This window comes from Lagopus muta, chromosome 15 (genome assembly GCF_023343835.1).
Source record: "Lagopus muta isolate bLagMut1 chromosome 15, bLagMut1 primary, whole genome shotgun sequence".
Taxonomy (NCBI): Eukaryota; Metazoa; Chordata; class Aves; order Galliformes; family Phasianidae; genus Lagopus; species Lagopus muta.
Window position 1 is genome coordinate 202,490 of NC_064447.1, and position 20,378 is coordinate 222,867.

General features: G+C 43.5%; 1 protein-coding gene across 2 annotated transcripts in view; it reads left to right on the forward strand.

The window, feature by feature from the left end:
- Window positions 1-20,378, forward strand: part of DNAH3 (dynein axonemal heavy chain 3) — a 64,483-nt gene that overhangs the window by 22,009 nt on the left and 22,096 nt on the right. For both annotated transcript variants that reach the window (XM_048962420.1, XM_048962421.1), the window contains 23 exons: window positions 976-1,120; window positions 1,356-1,567; window positions 1,833-1,924; window positions 2,311-2,425; window positions 3,354-3,470; window positions 4,520-4,699; window positions 4,969-5,105; window positions 5,805-6,006; window positions 7,311-7,403; window positions 7,700-7,810; window positions 9,030-9,144; window positions 10,274-10,472; window positions 11,762-11,870; window positions 12,157-12,270; window positions 13,107-13,283; window positions 13,934-14,025; window positions 14,447-14,666; window positions 15,444-15,578; window positions 16,732-16,843; window positions 17,386-17,627; window positions 18,258-18,358; window positions 18,437-18,542; window positions 20,097-20,226. In XM_048962420.1, coding sequence (XP_048818377.1) covers window positions 976-1,120; window positions 1,356-1,567; window positions 1,833-1,924; window positions 2,311-2,425; window positions 3,354-3,470; window positions 4,520-4,699; window positions 4,969-5,105; window positions 5,805-6,006; window positions 7,311-7,403; window positions 7,700-7,810; window positions 9,030-9,144; window positions 10,274-10,472; window positions 11,762-11,870; window positions 12,157-12,270; window positions 13,107-13,283; window positions 13,934-14,025; window positions 14,447-14,666; window positions 15,444-15,578; window positions 16,732-16,843; window positions 17,386-17,627; window positions 18,258-18,358; window positions 18,437-18,542; window positions 20,097-20,226 — 3,256 coding nt within the window. The remainder of the gene's footprint in view (window positions 1-975; window positions 1,121-1,355; window positions 1,568-1,832; window positions 1,925-2,310; window positions 2,426-3,353; window positions 3,471-4,519; window positions 4,700-4,968; window positions 5,106-5,804; window positions 6,007-7,310; window positions 7,404-7,699; window positions 7,811-9,029; window positions 9,145-10,273; window positions 10,473-11,761; window positions 11,871-12,156; window positions 12,271-13,106; window positions 13,284-13,933; window positions 14,026-14,446; window positions 14,667-15,443; window positions 15,579-16,731; window positions 16,844-17,385; window positions 17,628-18,257; window positions 18,359-18,436; window positions 18,543-20,096; window positions 20,227-20,378) is intronic.

Consider the following 20,378-nt stretch of genomic DNA (forward strand, 5'->3'; position numbering starts at 1 on the left):
GGTTGTGTCTCTATTGGGATCTAAGAGTGGTTTCCTTTGAAAGTCTCACAGGTATTGTGAGGCTTTATTAATAATCTAAACAACAACAAGATGAAATTTCTGCATATACAGAGCCTTAAGGATCAAACGTTTAATGAAGTTCTGCTCAAAAGAGAAGATTGGACCAACAAAATCAGCATGAGATTTAGATAAATTGCTCCAATCCCTGTGTATCAACTGCTGTAATCTGACTGGAAGGCAGCCAGTGCATCCAGCTGTGTGAGTGAGCAGCACTGCTGCGCTATAGGCAGGGCAGAGCAAATCACTGTGCTGGTGCAGTTTGTCACTACGTACAAAGCGAGGGATGCATCCACGCAGTGTAAGTGACACTGAGCAGATCTCGATTGATCTCGATGTTCCTCTGCCTCCGGCTCAGATTGAATGACTACATGTATTAGAAGAGGTCTGTTGGTGTGCAGACGCAAACTTTGGATTAGGTCTGAATTCAGGCAGTGTTGTGCTTCCCTTCCTTACCTGTAAAATGAAGAAGGCAGTGATTTTCTCTAAATCTTTGCGTGTTCATTTATACTGCAGGAAATTTTGGACAAAGACAGTATTTATTATCAATAGATTCAGCAATTAATGATTTGTTTGGTTGGAGTTCCCAAATGTTTCTGTGACAGAAGCTCAAAGCAAGCAATTCATAGTGAAGACAATTCCAGTGTGACTGAAGTGTTTCAGGGTACCTTGGAAGCTTGTGAGACACAGCATTACTGCCCATGTGCTGTTACCTATCAAGCACTTATTTCAGTAGTAAGAGATACCAACAGTTAAAGGGAGTTTACGGGAACGCGTTTGCCTAGAAGCCATGGGCGTGAGTCTGCGTACGTGTCTGGCCTTTGGCATGTAAAAAATTATAACCAAAATTAACTATTAGCAAGTTCTTTTTTTTAATAGAAATAAGATTTTTAATTATTATTATTATTTTAAATAAAGGCAATAAATAAAGAAGAGGAGTTACTTGAGCGGGAGAAGAGTTACTTTCCTTTACTGCAGATTGTGTTCACAAAGAAGCAGCCCATTGAGCAGCTCTGGATAACGGCATATGATTTCCATACCAAGTCTGAGGAGTGGATGCACGGTGAGGCACTGATGAGATGTGTTGTTTAGTGAGTCAGGCAGGAGCTGGAAGGGTTGCCTGGTTGTTGTGAGATAACAGCTCTGAAGAGAGAAGGGTTGGAATCCAGCACCAAAACAAAACTGTAGGCACGGACTTTGCAGTGATATTAAACAAACAAAACCTGAGTGATTTCCAGAGGGAAGATATGATCCACCCTGAATTGCTCACTCTGTTCTCTTTGTGTTGCTGCATTCAGGATTTCTCCAGAAATTGAATGCTGATGAAATTACTGAAGAAATTGGCAATATGTGGAGAACGATGTACAAGCTCAGCAAGAGTTTTCCAGACCTGGCCGGGCCGAGGCGTTTAGCAGAAAGCACAAAATACAAACTTGACAAGTTCAAGCAGCATCTTCCTGTCCTGTCCCTTGCCTGCAATCGCGGAATGAAGGAGAGGCACTGGGAGCAGGTATGTCAGGCTCTGCCCAGCCTGGGGGGCACTGCTGCACGTGCCGGGGACAGTTCTGTGTGCCACCGTAAGAAGGTCTGTGCTTTGTAGATCAGGTTCTGAAATCTCCAATGGTACAGATCTGAAGTCTTCCAAAGTAATTTTTGGCAGAAAATGGAGTGGGTCGGGTACACGAGCACTGCTCAGCGTTTATTTCTTGCTGTTTGATAAATCTGTGACAAGTGTACCTCCTGCTAATAGGTGTTACTTCTTACTTCATTTTCAGATTAGTGAAATAGTGGGATGTGAAGTCAGGCCCAACGAAGGTACTACTCTTCTAAACATGCTGGAACTGGGACTCTCAAAATACATTGATCAGTAAGAAGCTCACTCTGCTTTTTTTCCGTTCCTTCTTTTTACAATCACTATTTCATGTGCCAGATAACAAATTACAGTTTTAATCTTCTTGCGTGTTAAAAACTCCCATATTTTCTCAGCTTATTTTAACAAAGCCTGATGGAGCTGTCAGGTGTCTTTGTGGAACAAAGGCAACAAAAAATGGTCATATTCCCAAAGCACATAATTTCTGCATTCAGAATTTTCTGTCCGTATTTGTATCTAAACTAATACTAATTTCTCCACCTGGTGAGCTTGGAAGCCCATACATATTCCCCAAGATGAGAATCTGTGTGAGAAATCCATGTAAAAGTTAGCAGCTCTTTGGTTGCAAAAGCATTTCAAAGTTACGTTTCATTCCAACTTAGGCTGGAACCCATCGGAGCAGCTGCAAGTAAGGAGCATTCTTTAGAGAAATCAATAGAGAAAATGAAATCAGAGTGGATCAGTGTACAGTTCAGCCTGGTGAAGTACAGAGATACTGTGAGTAAATGTGAGCTCTACATATGCATTGTTGGAAATAATTATTTTCATTTTCAGTATTAGAGGAAGTCACTGTTGTTTCATGGTGGTGTGGTGGAGAGCAGTATCATACCAGGGCCTGGGCAAATGTGTCCATTACTGCATTCTTCTGTTTAGACCTTCATGTCTGGGAACATTTGTGATCTCAATATATTCATGCGTGGAAATTGGTGAGACTGAGAGCTTCTGCAGTTTCATATGGAAAGGTGAACAACGGTGAAATGTCTCACTTACCCAGAAGACAGAGGAAATCACATACTATGGAGAAGAGAAGGCTCCAGGGGGACCTTACAGCCCTTGGAGGACTGAAAGGGCCTGCAGTAAAGCTGGGGATGGACTTTTTATAAGAACATGAAGCAACAGGACAAGGAGAAATGTTTTTAAACTAGAAGAGAGTAGGTTTAGACTAAATGTTAGGAAGAAACTCTCCCTCATGCCAGTGAGAGTGGAGACACTGGCACAGGCTGCCCGGTGAGGCTGTGGATGCCCCCTGCCTGGAAGCACTGCTGGGAGGCCAGGCTGGATGGGTCTATGAGCAACCTGGGCTATGGGAGGTGTCCCTGCCTGCAGCAGGGGGTTGGGACGAGATGCTCTGAAAGGTCCCTTCCAACCCAAATCGTCCTGTGATTCTGTGAAAAGGTGGTTATAACCACTAGCATCCCTGGCTCACTTCCCACTTGCAACACTAGTGTCTCCCTTGACTTTGAAATAGTGATTCACAGTAGAGAGACTGTATCTGCAGATGTGTTTTGGGCCTGCTCAGTGCCTTGCTGCTTCCCTGCCTTCAGCCATCAGAGAACGGGGTGGCAGGAAGCTGGGTGAGCATGAGGTTGAGAAGCAGTGAAAAGGAGCAACTGCGGTTTACTTTAACATGGGATGTATTTTGCAGAACAACAGCATCCTGTCAGCAGTTGATGACATCCAGCTTTTACTGGATGATCACATTGTTAAGACTCAGACGATGTGTGGTTCTCCCTTCATCAAACCAATGGAAGCCGAATGCCGGGTAAGAAAAAGCTGGTATGGTTGAGCTTGTGTGTCTCTCATGATGTGGTTTCTGCAGTGCTTTCATGTGTTTTGTATAGTTTGATAGTTTGAACCATTTCAAGGGATCACACGTTCGTATTTTTCTCCAAGAGCTTTGAATTGATGGTGTCCAGACAAAGGTGTGCAAAGCTCGCTTTACAGCTGAAGCAAACATAGCTGCTGATCCCAGCAGTTCTGCCCACCATTTGCTGTAAAAAGTGGTTGTGCAGAAGTGTGCCTATCGTTTAGAAGGAATATTCTTATATTTTTAAAAAATAATGCTGATGCTTTGCTCTGGTAGCTGGCTTGGCACAGCTTTTGGATGCTTGCTGCAAACTTGATCCAAAATTAGTTCCCAGCTGGAGTGCAAAGGCTCAGAAAGAAAAATCAGTGGGTTTTTGCTGTTGGACACCTTGTAAGCCACTGTAGGCTTCTCCACAAACCTCTGCCAGTACAAAAGTTGTGAACTGTGAAGCCTTGTACAAATACTTGAAAAGCTTCTCGCTCCTTCGGCCTGCATATTTATTTTGCAGGTGTGTGTGCTTCATTGAGACATACGGTGTCCTCTCACTTGGTTGCTAGCTGCAGATCCCCGTCAGCCAGATAACTCCTGTAAGGGGGATCACCTTGAAGAAAGTGGGAAGCATGAGCCGTAGTCCCATATTCCTTCAGATCTGAGTTGGAGAACTGTTTTATGACCTAATCAATTAATTTAAAGAGAAGCAGGTGCAGAATGCTGTTCTGAACTGCTGTTAAGTGAGAAGTCTTTCATCAAGTAAACTGTATGGGGATTAAGGCATGCATTAATGGTGCAGTATCACTCTTGGGATGCTTAGGCTTTTTTTAATAGGTTTCTTTCCAGTTTGTCAGAGGAAACTCTTCCAGTGATATTTTTCCAAATAAAAAAACATGGGAATGCAGTGCTGCATTACTTTAGTAACCCGAGGTCTTCTACTGTCACTCTTCTAATCAATCTACATGTTCAAGTGGCTGCTCGTTAGTCTTACATATTAAATGTTTTCAATGCAGGCTTGGGAAGCAAAGCTGACTTTAATGCAAAACATCATAGATAGCTGGCTGAAATGTCAGGCAACATGGTTGTATTTGGAACCAATTTTTAGTTCAGAAGATATTGTAGCTCAAATGCCAGAAGAGGGCAGAAAGTTTGGCATTGTGGATGCGTACTGGAAGGACATCATGGCACAAGTGGTGAGTGCTAGCATTTAAAGCACGTACTGTCATGTATACTAGTGACATTGTGGCTGCTGCTGAGAAGATGGACCTGCTGGGTTTTAGAGCTCGCTGTTTGCATTTAAGTCACAAGAAGGTCTGAAATCTGGTGTTGTAGTAAAAGGGATTTCTCTGGAGGATGGATGCTGTGGGGTGACGTAGGGCTCCAGTGACATTTTAATTTTAAATTGTTTGTACAAACATTTAGTAAACTTTCATCAATTTATACTGCATTTGTTGTAATACAGGTGAAAGACTCGAGGGTACTTGTGGCAACTGAGCAACCCAGGATGTTAGATAGACTGCAGGAAGCAAACGCTCTCTTAGAAGACATTCAAAAGGGATTGAATATTTACTTGGAAAAGAAGAGATTGTTTTTCCCGAGGTAAATTAATTAATTAATCGGGCCTAAAAATCTGTAAGCTCTTTCAAACAGTTTCTGCTGAGCTGTTAAGTCTCATCTCATAAACATGTGTGGGACACAGTGCCATGGGACAAAAAATGAAACTGTGTTCTTCTTTCCAGATTTTCATGAGTGTTTCTCTGTTTGAGCTAAGTTTGCAGTGCCAAGGGCAGGCAGATGTGGGGAAAAAGTCTGTCTGGCATTGCTTCCATCTGTGCTTAGAAGCACTTCGTCACTCACGGGGCATTTTCGAGGCAAGCTGCTACTTTGCCCTGTCTGTTTTGGGCTCTGTCTCTGCCTTACCTTCTTTGGCTGTGCAGAGATGTGCAGTACGTATGACTGATAAAGGATTGTGAGGAACAGGATTCTGTGTTTTAGCAGGTCTTTGTAACTCCTCTGGTACATCTGCTCTTCCCAGAGTTTTACGTGGGTTTGAGAAACCATCTTCTTCCTTCACTGCATGAAAGGAAATTTGTGCTGAAATTCTGACTGAAGCAAGTGTTATAAGTTATATGATGTTAACAGTAACTTAAAAGAAAGGGGTCTGAAATAATAATTTCTCCTCTGTTATGTTGACATTATAAGCAACAGTAAGAACAATTTATCTTGCAGGCAGTATATGTTTAATGACAGTTTTTGTGCTTGGAATGTTCATATTCATTAGTTGTACTTTTCTGGCAGATTCTTTTTCCTGTCTAACGATGAACTGCTGGAAATACTCTCTGAAACAAAGGATCCCCTCCGAGTGCAGCCACACTTAAAGAAGTGTTTTGAGGGAATTGCCCAGCTGGAGTTCACCGAGAATTTGGAGATTCTAGGCATGATCAGTTCAGAGAAGGAAATCGTTCCTTTCATAGATAAAATCTATCCTACAAATGCAAAAGTAATTTTTTTTTCTTACTGTGATATCAAATGTATGCTTTGCTTACAGGCTATGTTTTTGGGGAATGAAATTTAAAATGTTTAGGATGAGATCATGAAAGGCGTTTAGGGATGGAAAACAAAAAAGGAATTCCTGCAGAAATGAGTGAGGTGTAACAGCTTGGTAAATTCCTCGAGCGCTTCTCTGCCTCAGCGCACACCGCATAGGAGACGTGGCACAGCCACGCTGTGCAATCATCTGTGTAAATGCCCAGTGTATGGATAGCTGTGCCTTCAGAACATGGCACAGCATGGCTGAAACGCAGAGGAATGAGGGCAAGGAGGAGCGCCACCGAGGAGCGCAGCCCGCAGTCAGGGCGGCTGGGCAGCCAAGCCCAGAGGCTGCCCTCCATCTTTGTCCTGCAGGGCAGGCTGTGCTATAGAATGGTTCGGGTTGGAAGGGACCCCAGTGTCTGAACACTGCTCTGTTACTTCGTTATACCTGCATTAAGCCTGGAATAAAAGGCAGGAAAGCAGCAGGATAGGAAATGGTGGGAAAACAAGGGGGAAAAATGTGGGATCTTGAATGCTGGGATCTGTGTTACTGTACTCCCACAGAAGTTGTTCCCCCAGCTGCTGTATCAGAGGGGTAACTTGCTTCATCTCAGCTGTTGCTGAAACTAGTGGTAATCCACGAGGCAATTCGTACTCTGAATTATATTGCTGTGCTCTGAGTATAAGGCACTTCCAAGATTGTTGAAGGCAAAACCTGATAATCGTAATTCCACTGTTTGTTGTAGTCTTCAAATTCGGAAGTGCTGATAAGTATCCGGGCAGTTGGACTGGATGATCTTAGGGGTCTTTTCCAACCTTGGTGATTCTTAAATTCCGTCTCATTCCCTCCTTTTTCTGTTCTCAACCTGAAGATATGAAGGTGAATTACTAAATGGTACCCAAACAGAGATGAGAGGTGGGGAATGTTGTGAGGTCCACAAACCACCTTTTACCCCCTAAATCTTCCAGGAATAAAATATCCTGTGATAAAATGACCAAGCTTATTTGGCTGTGCTGGCTGGCGTCTTGTTTTCTTTTGTAGGAAGCCCTGTGTGTTGATTCCACTGGATTCTCTGCAGTTAATTGATTTGCCTGCCTGAAGGCAGTGTTAGCTGCAGAAGTGCCTGTCAGAACCTGGGAAATTTCTAGCTACTTTGTCCTCCTAAATGAGAGAAAAGTCAATTAGAATTTGTTGTATTTCAAAGGATTTGCACTTTAAGAAGAACATAATCAGAGAATGCTTATTGACTCAACTGCTTTTCCTACTCGAAGGGCATGGTAGAAAAATGGCTTTTGCAAGTTGAGGAAATGATGCTGGCCAGTGTAAGACAAGTTCTTCAAGATGGCATAGGAGGATACGTCAAGGTAATTGGTCCTGAATTACAGTGCAAAATAAGTTTCACAAGCAACTGTATGTGAACAGATTGTTCCCATTCTTCTTAGCCAGGGCAGCCTGTTTAAAGATCAGGGAAATCCTTATCCTTGTTCAGTACTGTGCGTGAAGTTTCAGTTCTAATGTTCTCAAGTAAAAAGTGACAAAGCTTTCCACGCTAGCTCTCATTTATTTTCAGCATGAGACAAAAGAAATTGGGGAAAATACTTATTACAGTGCTGCGATCAAGTGTGTTTATGTGCCTTTGAAATGGATCTTTATGTTCAAGGTTCCTCGAAAAGCTTGGGTTCTGCAGTGGCCTGGGCAGGTGGTGATTTGTGTTTCATCCATTTACTGGACAGAAGCAGTATCTGAGGCCATAAGGAAAGGAACCTTACAAGTAAGATTTTCTTCTGCTGTTGCCCTAATCAGAGTTTAGTGCTTATTAATAAAACCTCTGTCTAACCAAGATGATCAGTTAGCAACACACTGCTTTCTGTTTCCTTGCTCTCATTGACTCTGTATCTTCAGTGGCTTTGCTGGGGGAAGTGATGTTACTGTTCTACAAGATTATGCTGGCGTATAAATGAAAGTACAACACAAACAGTCATAAACTGGTGTTAAGCACTGTCTTTTTATTCCTACCTCCCATCTTTACCTGCAAAGCTCCAGGAGAACCTGGAGGCAACAGTCTTTTCTTGCAGTGTGTTACAGCTATTTGCCTGCTGCTAGATTCTCTTACCATAAAGGTGAAGCAGACAGATTTGTTCTTCTGTACAGTCTTGTTATTTCTCTTGGTGTGTCTGTGGTACTGCTGTCATCACACAATGTTCAAATAACGCTCAGTCAGGACTGATGAAGTGCATGATCAAGTAATGGAAATAATTCTGTTGAAATTTTGTCTGAAGCTAATAGCGTGTGTGAGAATTAATTCGGGGATTTGTTCTGTCAGTACATTGGACTGCTTTTTAACCATGTACTGCATTTTAAAGCTAGCACCTTGTTTCTGTATCCTTACTGCACATCTTCTATCTGACTTGTCTGTGGTGTTTAACACTAGCTGAAGATCCTATTCCATACCTTCAGGCACAGGGTTGCTGGCTGCCCGTTTCTCTGGCCTGCTGTGGTCTGGATGGCAGCACAGCTGTAGGACAAGTCACTCTCCCTGGTTTGGGTATTCTGGAAGGCTTGCTGAGGATGCACTCAGTCCCACTGCCTAGATCATGAATGCAAACTCAGGAGAAAATAATTTAAAATGTTCTTAGTTAAGTTAGGAGAATCTTAGGTTTGTATCAGTATTAATTTACAGCTAACTACAAATTGCGGAAGAAATATAATCCAAATCTACGTGACAGTGAGTCAGCACACCTCCTGTGATAGAAATCTGGCATTTCTACTGGGGAAAAAGCACTTCTGCTTACGTTATATTTCAGGCCATAAGGCTTTCTAAAATGCTCACAGTGCAATAGAACTGCAAAGTGGAAAAGAGAATGTAAACTGTTGAGTGATGTTGGGCGTCCCGTCACTGCGCTCAGACAGGAGCTCTCTCTGATGCACCCATGGGAGCTCAGGAAGCACTTTGCCGTTGCCTTCATGCCTGCACTCTGCTTCTGTGACAGGATTTCTTGGAGGAGAGCAATCAGCAGATTGGAGACATTGTTGACTTGGTGAGAGGTAAACTGCCCAGCGGGGCCCGGCTGACTCTCGGAGCTCTCACTGTCATCGATGTGCACGGTAAGGACGCCTTGTTCCATACGGGCAGCACTGATGTACTTTGCTAAACCATGGAAAGTGGCAGCTCCAATTCTTCCTCCACCAAACAGAAGATGAATTGCAGGGTTAATCATTTTCATTGGTTAATTCCCAGGAGATGAAAATCAGGTGCAGTGGCTGGACTGGTGCATGGGGTCCAGCTATTGATAGAGGCGCGAGGACCTCAAGCAGCCTCTGTGAGCTGTCTCAACACTTTCCCAGTGGCCCTCTGTTTTTCTTAGAGCAGCGGGGCTGAGGGGAGCTGCTCACACTCTCGCTGGGGAGCAGCAGGCAGCATTCTCTTGCTTTTCCAGCATTTTCACTGCTTGAAATGAGCAAAATGGTTCTGCTCAGTCATGCTAAAAAAAAAAAGGTTGTTCTCTTTCTCTAAAACATTCTTATGCTATCTTAGGGCATTAAAATCATGATTTCATTTGTTATGTCTCTACACGTTGCAATGATTTGTAAGGTTTTTGTTCATGCATCCTTCTAGTCTTGGCTGAAATTCTCTTTGGCTCCATACTTAACTTGGTTTTTGGGTTGCTGCAATATATCAGTGAAGAAAGAAGAAAAGTTAGCCTTGGACTTGAATGTTTAACCATCATACAGAGTTCAAACACGCAGCTGTGTAACTGCTGAGGATCTTGCATCTTGCACCTTAGAGACAAATTCTGATGTAAGCAGCATTCTGTCACTTCCTGGCTCGTTTGTGGTCTATTTATCAGTGTGGAATTTGGCCATAAGAGTGGATTTTGGTGGTTTTTTTCTGCAGTATCAGGGAAAATAAGTGTCCCATGTAGGCTCCTTCAGCCACTGACTTCAAACAGCCTTTACAAAGTTACTGCACAGTGATGGAGATTGCTCAGCCTACACAGCTCTGCGTCCGCTTAGAATTGGCGCTGTGATCTGGATCAGGTGGAGCTGGTTTCCTGTATGAAAGCTGGGGATTTCTTTCTGACATGAAATTTGTCCTACTGCTCTAAATGTGTGTAAGGAAATATGCTCTTATGTGTATGTAAGGAAATATTATTTTACTTACACAGTGTTCTAAGTCAACAAAGATAGTAGAAGTGTTTGGATTTTTAAAAACCATCTGTCCCCGACTCTGCAGCTCGTGACGTGGTTGAAAAATTGGTTGAAGACAAAATCACAGATCTGAATGACTTCCAGTGGATTTCTCAGCTGAGATACTACTGGGAAGGGGAGGATGTGATAGTGCGAATGATTACCACAGAAGCCAAATATGGATATGAATATCTGGGCAATTCCTCACGTCTGGTTATAACCCCGCTAACAGACCGGTGTTACAGGTGAGCTGTGTTGTTTATGAATAGCATCTTTGTTTAATGATTTGCAATCTGTATTTGATTTCATTTGTTACAGTTAATAATTGTAGGAGCTTTAGCCTCTGAGAGTTCCAGGAAGGTATTGGAGGCAGATCTTACCCATATTCTTTGTCCAAATGCGTTAAGGTACATTTGCAGCACTTAGATTCCTGTACTAGTAGAGTGCTAATTTCTGTTGTACACAGGAAGGTGCCTCTGAAAAAAGCTGGGAGGTGATATAGTGGAAATGTAACAAACTGTATGGTAATACTGGTGTGTTTATTCCTGTAAATAAGGCATAGATGTGAGTGTGCCCACCTGTCAAATTAAGAGCTGCTATAGTCACTGGTGCCTGACTGCTGGTAGGTGGGTGACTCTTCCACTGCTTACTTGCAAGAGGCTGGAATGGAAACACTTCGTCCTCTGAGGGCATTTGGGTCTTCACTTGCAGTGTGCCCTGGAGACATGGGTCATCTCAGGGGTAGTTTTAGATTTTGAGATTTAAAGATGCTTCTTGATAGCTGTCCCCAGGCAAATACATAGGTTGTGGGAATGTTACTCGGGGAATGAAGTGGCTGCAAGCTCACTGTTGCTCTCAAACTGCAGCTAAATGGTGACATTATTGCCTAGGCCAGCAACCACTCGCTGTTCTGCCGTGCACAGGGGTAGTGGAGAGATAGTGGGACTGCTGCACTGCCTGCAGATAGGGGTCATCTCCAGCAGTGTTAGTGCTAACAGTGAGCAAGCAGTCTCATCCCAATTTAGCAACTGCTTTTGGTGGCTGAGTTTTTGAATGGCTTGTAAAAGAAAGAGATCACTCTACTATTAGCAGGGCTGCCATTTTTAGTATGAATATCGCTTGGAGAGCATGGCCATTGCCTCATTTAGGGAAACAACCTTCATGCATTTTTGGCCTTCTCTAAAGATTGGCTTTGTTTATAAAGCCAGCTTAAAGTTGTCATCATGAGAGCACCATGTCTTTTGCAAACTCTGCCGCTTTCCCTGTGGTTCTGCACATTTGATTGTACAATTGAGGATATACAGAGTGGGTGCATGTAATAAAAATCCTCAACATTCCTTGCAGGCCAGGAAGGTGCCTGTAAGCTTCCACTTTGGGGAGCCAGCTGTGAGCTGTTAGCAGGTTGCTAGGTCAAGCTGCAAAGTACACATAAATCACAGCCAAGGGAACCTGTGTAGGAAGATACTGGTCCAATCCTTCAGAGACAATTTACCATCAATAATTACTGTTTCTAATGGCTGTGCTCTTTACATAGGACATTGATGGGTGCCTTGAAATTAAATCTTGGTGGTGCTCCAGAAGGACCTGCTGGGACTGGCAAAACAGAAACAACTAAAGATCTGGCAAAAGCACTAGCTAAACAGGTATTAAAATGTAGTTGGTTTGGTTTGGTTTGGTTTTGGGTGTGTAGGTATTTCTTTCAATGCTCTTCTTAATCAAATATTGTTTGTTCTCTGCCAGTTCAAACTTAATCCAAAGTAGTAGTTGGTAAGAGCATTGCATTTTGTATCTTGTCTATGTGACATCATTGTGCAGTCATCCAAAATTGGAAATAATAATCCTTTGCTGGTTTAGACTTTTATAATGGCTAACAATTTTATAATGGATTTGGTGTTAATCCTGAGAGATGTTGTCTCTGTACTGTTGCAGTGCGTGGTCTTCAATTGCTCAGACGGTCTCGACTACAAGGCGATGGGCAAGTTCTTCAAAGGCCTGGCGCAGTCTGGGGCTTGGTCCTGCTTTGATGAATTCAATCGGATTGAGGTCATTTTTTAGCTCGGATGCATAATACTGAGAGCTGTATTGATACATGGTATTGATACTCCAACTAGGTGCAGTTGGATTTAGGTCAATACTAGTAGGCCTAGAAATTCCACAGAGTTTTCTATTTTTGTATGTTTTAGCATCTTTAACAGCTGAATTTCTCTATTTGTCTGCTATAACTTGTATTTTAATGAATGTTAGCATTCTCATTTTTCAGTGTTCTGTCACCTGAGCAGGAGGCACTGAGGATCAGCCGTGGGCAGCTTTACCCATGGCTTGCATTTCCCCTCCGTTTGGGGCACTGGCCGAGTCGGTCTTTCTGAAGATGCTGAATTCTTTGCAGTGTGAGGCAGAAGGCCAGCGCTTCTGGGGCATCCAGAGGAGCCTCCCAGCCACTCGATTTAATTGTCCACGTTCAGGCAGATTGTATTTTCTCTGGGAGGAGGCTTTCAGAGCCTTGTGGTATCTGCACGTTGGTTCAATAGAGAATGGGAGTATGGCATTTCACAGAATCACAGAATCACCTGGGTTGGAAGGGACCCCAAGGATCATGTAGTTCCAACCCCCCTGCCTAGCAGGGCCACCAAACATACACATTTAGATCAGGTTGCCCAGGACCCCGTCCAACCTGGCCTTGAACACGTCCAAGGACAGGGCATCCACAACCTCCCTGGGCATTTCGGAGGATTGCTTTAAAAGACAGCTAAAACTGAGGCTCGATGGTCAGTCTGGGCCTTACATTGAGTGGGTCTCACCTGGAGGACTGCAGGAGATAACCATCAAAATGTGTAAGCCTGTGTATTTCTGATGTTTTCCAATCCACTCTGCCTTATTAGGTTGAAGTGTTGTCCGTGGTCGCCCAACAAATACTTAGCATACAGCAAGCTATTATCCGTAAAGTCAAAACATTCATCTTCGAAGGCACTGAGATCTCTCTCAATCCCACCTGTGCTGTGTTCATCACCATGAATCCTGGCTATGCCGGCCGGGCTGAGCTGCCTGATAATCTGAAGGTAACCCTAGGATCCTGATTTCTTGTAAAATTAAACAGAATTTGCAGTTTCTCATCTATTTTGATAAGAAAAGCTAGACAGCAACCAAGTAATACAATGCTCTAACTCGTTCTGCTGTGCTGTTCACTGAGTGTGTAAACACAGGGCTGTACAAAATACAGACAGAAGGTCTCGTGACAGTCAGCCTGATAACAGTTTGCAGCTTTAGCTGTGCTGTCACTAAATGGAAATTCTTGTGGTGTAAAATGGCTTGGAGTTCCAAACCCTGATTTGATTTCATTTTAACAACTTCTTGAGAAACTGCCGAGATCAATAGGGTTCTTTTCCCAGCCTTGGCATGCATTCTTCACGTGACCTTGTACAAGCCATTAACCACGCCATGTGTAGTGTGTCTGTTGCAGAAATGAGATGAATAATGCCTTCTGCTTGGGTCTGTTAATAGTTGTTTAGAATTGTGACTCTAAGTATTTGTTCTTACAGTGCTAAGCACAGACCTCTTGGTAAGATCTTGTCCTAGTGTGATCTCAGATGGAATGAAAGAATAACCTGGCTGTTATAAGCTCACAAATCACAGAGATACTATTCGTACAAAGCAAGCACAGCTTACTGCCAAATTCCGCAGTGTGAGCTTAAATATTCCTTTCTTGTAGGCATTGTTTCGAACAGTTGCCATGATGGTTCCGGATTATTCTTTGATTGGAGAAATTTCACTTTATTCCATGGGATTTTTGGACTCTCGAAGGTAAGGCATGCTGAATTTTCCACCTTGGTTGAGTCTAATAGACCTCATTCCTCCGTCAAGCACGCATGCATATATGTACTTTAAAGCATAATGTTCTGGAAAAGCCATCTTGTTTGGTTGCTCTAGAAAGCACTGTTTGACCCCCTGCATTATTGCCTGTCCTCATTTACCTCCTCATGTTGACAGATACGTATCTCTGCACAGAACCACTTGCAAAATGCAATGTAACTGAAATTGCTGAGTGGCACACATGGTCTCTGGCACATGACAGTGTACAGTTTTGCTTCCGAGGCATGGTACAAGTATTACGTGGTTGGTGGGTCTGCACAGCCACAGTCACTGCAGCAATTTTGATGCTTAAATTATTTTCTTGGCATGGTGAGACGTTTTCCTTCTCCACGTGCTATTTTAATTCCCCCAGTCTTGCCCAGAAGATCGTCGCCACGTACCGCTTGTGCTCAGAGCAGCTCTCGTCTCAGCACCACTACGATTATGGCATGCGTGCTGTTAAATCTGTGCTGACAGCAGCCGGAAACTTAAAGCTCAGGTACCCAGCTGAGAGTGAGAGCGTGCTGCTGCTGCGCGCTTTGATGGATGTGAACCTCGCCAAATTCCTGGCACAGGATGTGCCCTTGTTTCAGGTAAGCTGTCACACAGCTGCGCCTGAGCTCTGTGGTGAGAACCTGCAGGAAAGGTGTTTCCTTATGAAGATCAGCTGCTCCAGGTGCTGCCGTGTTGCTGGCCACAAATCTGGATGTGCTCTTTGGTTCCACGAGTATTGTCTTGAAAAACACTCAGTGGTAGCTCTGAAGTTATGCTGTGAAGTGTTTATAAGATAACTGCTGAGGGCACTGATTTATTAGCAGAAACATTGTTTTTTGCCGTTTGCATTCTAGCTTTGTGCTGCAGAAAAGGTGTGGACAAATAAATCGATCAATTAGAAATTTGAAGTCGGATGAAAACAAGTTGTTGCTGCTGAAGTATGCTGCTTTCATACAAGATAAAGACTGTGCAAAGCTACAGATCAGACAATAACATGAAAGACCCAGAAGCTGAGGTGTGAGCACGGTTATCACTAGCACCACCTCAGAATACAGAGCTTCTGTTTAATAACTGAGCATATTCAACAGCTTTCACTTTCCTGTAGCACAGTTTGAGACACCTTTGCAAAAGGTTAACCTTGCTTTTACAGCATCAGTGTGTGTAGGAGAATTGCAGGGCTCCCTCCTCTCTCGTGCCTGCGGAACACACTGATGGCTGCTGTTAGTGCCTGGGCGTTAGCTTATGAACACGTTTCCTCTTCAGCTCCAGCTACCTGTACAGCTGTTGTTTTCCTTTCAGGTTGCAGTGCTCTGCGAGTTCTCCCTTTTTGTAATCTGTGGGTTCAGATGATGTTTTATTCTGTCTCTCCTCAACAGAGTATCATATCTGACCTGTTCCCAGGAGTGGTTCTTCCCTCACCTGACTACGAGCTCTTTGCCCAGGCAGTGACTGCAAATATCAGGAAAATGGATCTTCAGCCGGTTCCGTGGTTCATTGGGAAAATTATTCAGGTTCTTCTCACACTTATTTCTTGGGGAGATGACAGAGCAAATGATTGAGAAATATTCTTCATTCTTTCTCTGACAGTGTCATGAATGAATCGATAGATAATAGCCTCTGTGATCAGTTAATTTAGTGTTACAAACAGTGTGTATTTACTGAGGAAAAAACATGGAATAATTGTCTGTTTTGCTTACAGTTTGAATTTGGACAGTTTGTGAAGGAGCTAATTAGTTGGAGCTTGAGCCTGATGATTCAGGATGAAACATTAAGCGGAAGCTGTTAATGGCCATCACAGTGCTGCGCAGCAAACAGGGCTCAGGGCTGGCAGGCAGGCTGTGGTCTCAGTTCTGCCCAGTCTCCTTGGGAAGGGCTGGTGTGTCCCATCATGGCTTAGCTTTACCTTCAGCTTTGTGTTCCTGCTGTCCCCCATGCACTGCAGTGTTGATGGCCTTGCAAAGAAAGCTTGGCTGGTTTCTGTGTGAGCAACACAGCCTGGTGCTGTTGGGAGCAGAACTGCAAGGCATGGGGCTGGTTCATTAGTAGTTAATTGGCTTACGCTGCTTTGCAAACCATGCTTTATCTTTCATTAAGCAGGGGCAGTATTAACTGATCTGGGATTTAAGATATCAGCCTCAGCCTGAGGTTGAGCAAAACCTGCTCAGGGCTCCTCGTAGGGTTCTGCTTGAAGGCGTTCAGGTGGAAGGCTTTGATGTGAGGTCTGGCAGACCTGCTGAGAGCACTGAAGAGGTCACCACCCTTACAGTTCAAAGACAGCCGTGAGGGAACTGCTGCTTTGGCACATCCTCAGAGCAGCATTTCCAGTTGCTGTGTGTTTTCTTCACTGATAGCCATTCATTTCATTGGAGGCTTTCTGCACTGGGCCACGATGAGCAGTGCTCGGTGAGTGCACCGCAGTCTGTGCAGTGACTGAGACAGCTGAGGAAGGATGCTTAGCAAGAAGGACAAATCTGGGGAAGGACTGCTTGAATTACTTCCCTGTGAATTGTCATAATCATAGGATGATGCTCCGATGTGGGTCAGTGCCTTCATGGAGTGCAGTGTTTGGCTGCTGTTCTTCCTGCTCCGTCTGAGCGCAGGGCTGCTTTCATACACACTGCACTTTGTGCAATGTCCAAGCTGAGTGTTGTGTTGCTGCTGCAGATATACGAGATGATGCTGGTGCGCCATGGCTTCATGATTGTTGGAGATCCCCTGGGTGGGAAGACGTGTGCATACCAAGTGCTGGCTGGAGCCCTTGGGGATCTGTGTGCAGGTAACTTTGTACAGCCCCAAACTCACCGTTCAGTGAAATTAATCCTATGACTGATGGTATTTCTCTTTGCAGTGACACACTGAGGTTGGTAGTCATCCTACATTCTGTTTTCTCAACCAATGAAGTTGCTCTTCATTGAACTATTTTGTCTTCTGTATTTTCCGGAAGTAGTTTAGTCTGTATTACCAGAGTAATAAAACACAGTAATGTGTTTATACTTCTTTGCATTTTTTAAGCATTGTATCAGTTCATAATACCCTTGCAAAACATGCAAAGCAAGCTGTGATTGGAGATTGTAAGTAGTCCCCTTCAATGTACAAAATCTCTCGTGCTCTATTTGTTCTTTTTTAATGTGCTTTTGCAAAAAGCGCTTGGCACTTTCCTTGTACAAGTAAGGGAAATTATTATTCACTACTGCCTAACCTCAGATGTCTCTTTTCTTTCTTGCCCTGTGCAGCTGAAGTAGGAACCTTCAAAATGTTCTTACTTGGATGTTGAATAAAACAAACCCATCCAGCTCCTCTGTTTGTCTTCCTACACAGCAAAATCAATGGATGAATTTGCTGTTGAATACGAAGTTATTAATCCGAAAGCGATTTCCATGGGACAACTGTACGGCAGCTTTGATCCTGTAAGCCATGAGTGGACAGATGGGGTTCTTGCACATGCCTTCAGGGCACAGGCATCTTCCACTACGGATGATCGAAAGTGGATTGTGTTTGATGGCCCAGTGGATGCAGTTTGGATAGAGAACATGAACACTGTGCTGGATGACAACAAAAAGGTAGCCTTGTTCTAGCCAGCTGTCTGACACTTGAACACATACCTTACTGTAGCAGTAGTAGCAGCATTGCTTCCATGGTGGTCAAAGAGTGTAATTGTGGCATGCTGCAAGCATTAGGAAAGGCTGGTGTGCTTATATGCATTGCTTTTTTTAGTTCCATGGTTTGGTTCAGTAGAAAATTGCAAGCTGTTAATCCTTAGAAGGCTTATCTTGCTTCAACTTCATTGAAATGAGGTAACTAACTGAGGTTATTATTGAACTGAAACTGAGGTTTATTTATGGAACGTTTTAGGAAACTGAAATGAGTAAACTCAGTTCTGGAACCGAAAACTGAACTTGTGTAAAAAAATTTGGTGAAAATTAACTAAAGAAAAGCTGCAGATCATAACTGCTTTTCCTTACATAGTTATTTAAAGATACAGTGTTGCTTCTGCATGCCATTACAGTAACATGTGGAAAAATTGAGGTGAGGTCAAAAGGTAGCAAGTGGTACAAGAACACAAAGGAGTGAATGACAAGTGGCAGCACGCAGAAGATGTGGTGATGTATGAGTGTATGACAGGCGTTGCTTTGTCTGGTAGATTAACACTGACATGAGTAGGTCACATTCCCATGCTGTGTTCCTTCTAGCTGTGCCTAATGAGTGGTGAAATAATTCAGATGAATTCCAAAATGAGCTTAATCTTTGAGGCAGCAGACTTAGAGGAAGCGTCTCCAGCAACTGTTAGCAGGTGATGTGAAAGCCCTCCAACATGGAGCGTCCCACCTTCTGCATCTCTTCCTCTGCCATAACTGTTCATTCTCCCCAGGTGTGGTATGATCTATATGGACCCACAGCAGCTGGGTTGGAAGCCACTGAAGGATTCCTACATGCATACACTGCCTCCAAACCTGCAGGAAGAGCACCGGGAGCTGGTGAGAGCATTACTTACCGGCAGAGGTCCCAGTTAGCAGATTGACTTTAAGGCAATGCTCAGTTTGCCATCTTGAAAGCGAGCGTGAAGAATCAAACCTGGTGAAGTACGGTCACTATTTTGAATGTCCCAGGTTTCTTAGAGGCTGTTGTAAATTGTTTTATAGTTATCAGTGTCAAATGTCAGGGCATGAGAAGTGGAGGTGCCATGAGAAACAGAAATGCAATGTGGGAAAAAATGAAAGATTAGAAATGTTTTGAACTCGTCCTTCTTCTTTCTGAGACATTTATAGAGTGCAGCTTGAGAAATACTTGAGAAATAATTAAGATATTGATAGCTTGATCTTCTGTGGCCTACTCACCTTAGGCACAGTTGGTAAATTGTCCTTCGTGTGTTGGATTTCTTGCACAAGCATGAATACAGATTGTGTATTATATCTTCATTATGGTTGCAAATGAATGTAGGTGTTCGTGGCAAATCAGTTTTTGTCAAAATTCAGACTCCAGTTTATTGGTCATCAAAATGTAGTGAAAGAATCAGAAAAAAAATCAGTTCACTATCACTGTCTGGTAGTGATAGGATGGGGGGAACAGTCTTAAACTAAAAGAAGGGAGAGTTAAATCAGACGTGAGAAGGAAATTCTTCACACAGAGGGCAGTAAGGCCCTGGAACGGCTGCACAAAGAGGTCATGGTGCAAATCCCTGGCGCTCAGGGGGTTCGCTGTGCCCTGAGCTGCTGGTCGACCCCCCCATGGCAGGGGTCGAAACTGGGTGATCTTGAGGCTCTCTTCCGACCAAAGCCGTTCTGTAGTTCTGTGTTTCAATGGTTGGGTTAAAAAGTCTTGATTTCTTCCTCTAACAAGACTTGTTTTGAGCTTTTGCAGGAAATTAGGACCAAATTCAAAAGAAGTGCAAAGCCTGTGGAAGCTCTTTATTGACAAAGTCCACTTGGTTCATCAAAGCAAAGTAGTTCTTTCTGAGTCAGCAGATAGGTTGGCATGCCTTCAGTGCATGCCTTGAAAAAAAGGCCCTGAGAAGAGCCTAGGTCACAATTTCTCCTCCATGTTTTCCCTCTTGAGATCGCAGAGCAGATCCCATCGCCTGGCTGCATGCTCCAGCACTCCCATAGGTACCAGTCTGTGCTTTCAGATCTCCTGCTGTGGCACCGTATCTCTGCTGGGTCCTCAGTAGAGGCCAGTCTTTTTCAAGGGAGGTTGAGGCCCTTTTCTTTCTTCACACTGGAATAATTTTTTTGCTGTCTAAGCAAAGCAGTAGCCTCCCTAGGCTGAGCTACTGCTCTGATGTTGGGATTTGTAGCTGGGTGACAAAATTTAGGGTGAAATTTAAATTTAGGTGTGGCAGAAGCTTTCACCATCAGGTGATGACAGTAAGATTTTGTGATCACATCTGCTGCCTCACAGTGCTCATTTCCTGATCTTCCTTCTGCCAGCTTGGACAGTTTCAGTTGTTTTATGTTTTACTGACAGAGAATTGGAGACAACGGGCAGTGTTCCAACTGCTGCACTGTTAAAAGCTGTTTTCCTTTTTCCTGCAGGTCAACAGCATGTTCATGTGGCTAGTTGAGCCCTGTTTAGATTTTATTCACCATCACTGCAAGGCCATAGTACAGACGTCCTCTATTCATCTGACTCACAGCTTGATGAAACTCTATACTTGCCTGCTTGGTAAGTATCCTAAATCTCAATCTTTTTATTCCTTTTTTTTTTTTTCTTTTCCCTTTTGTTCTGTAACAAGATGAAGGTTATCAGATGCAAGGAATTTCCTTGCTGCTTCAGATCCTATGACACAAGTCCATTCTCACAGATCAGTATTGATT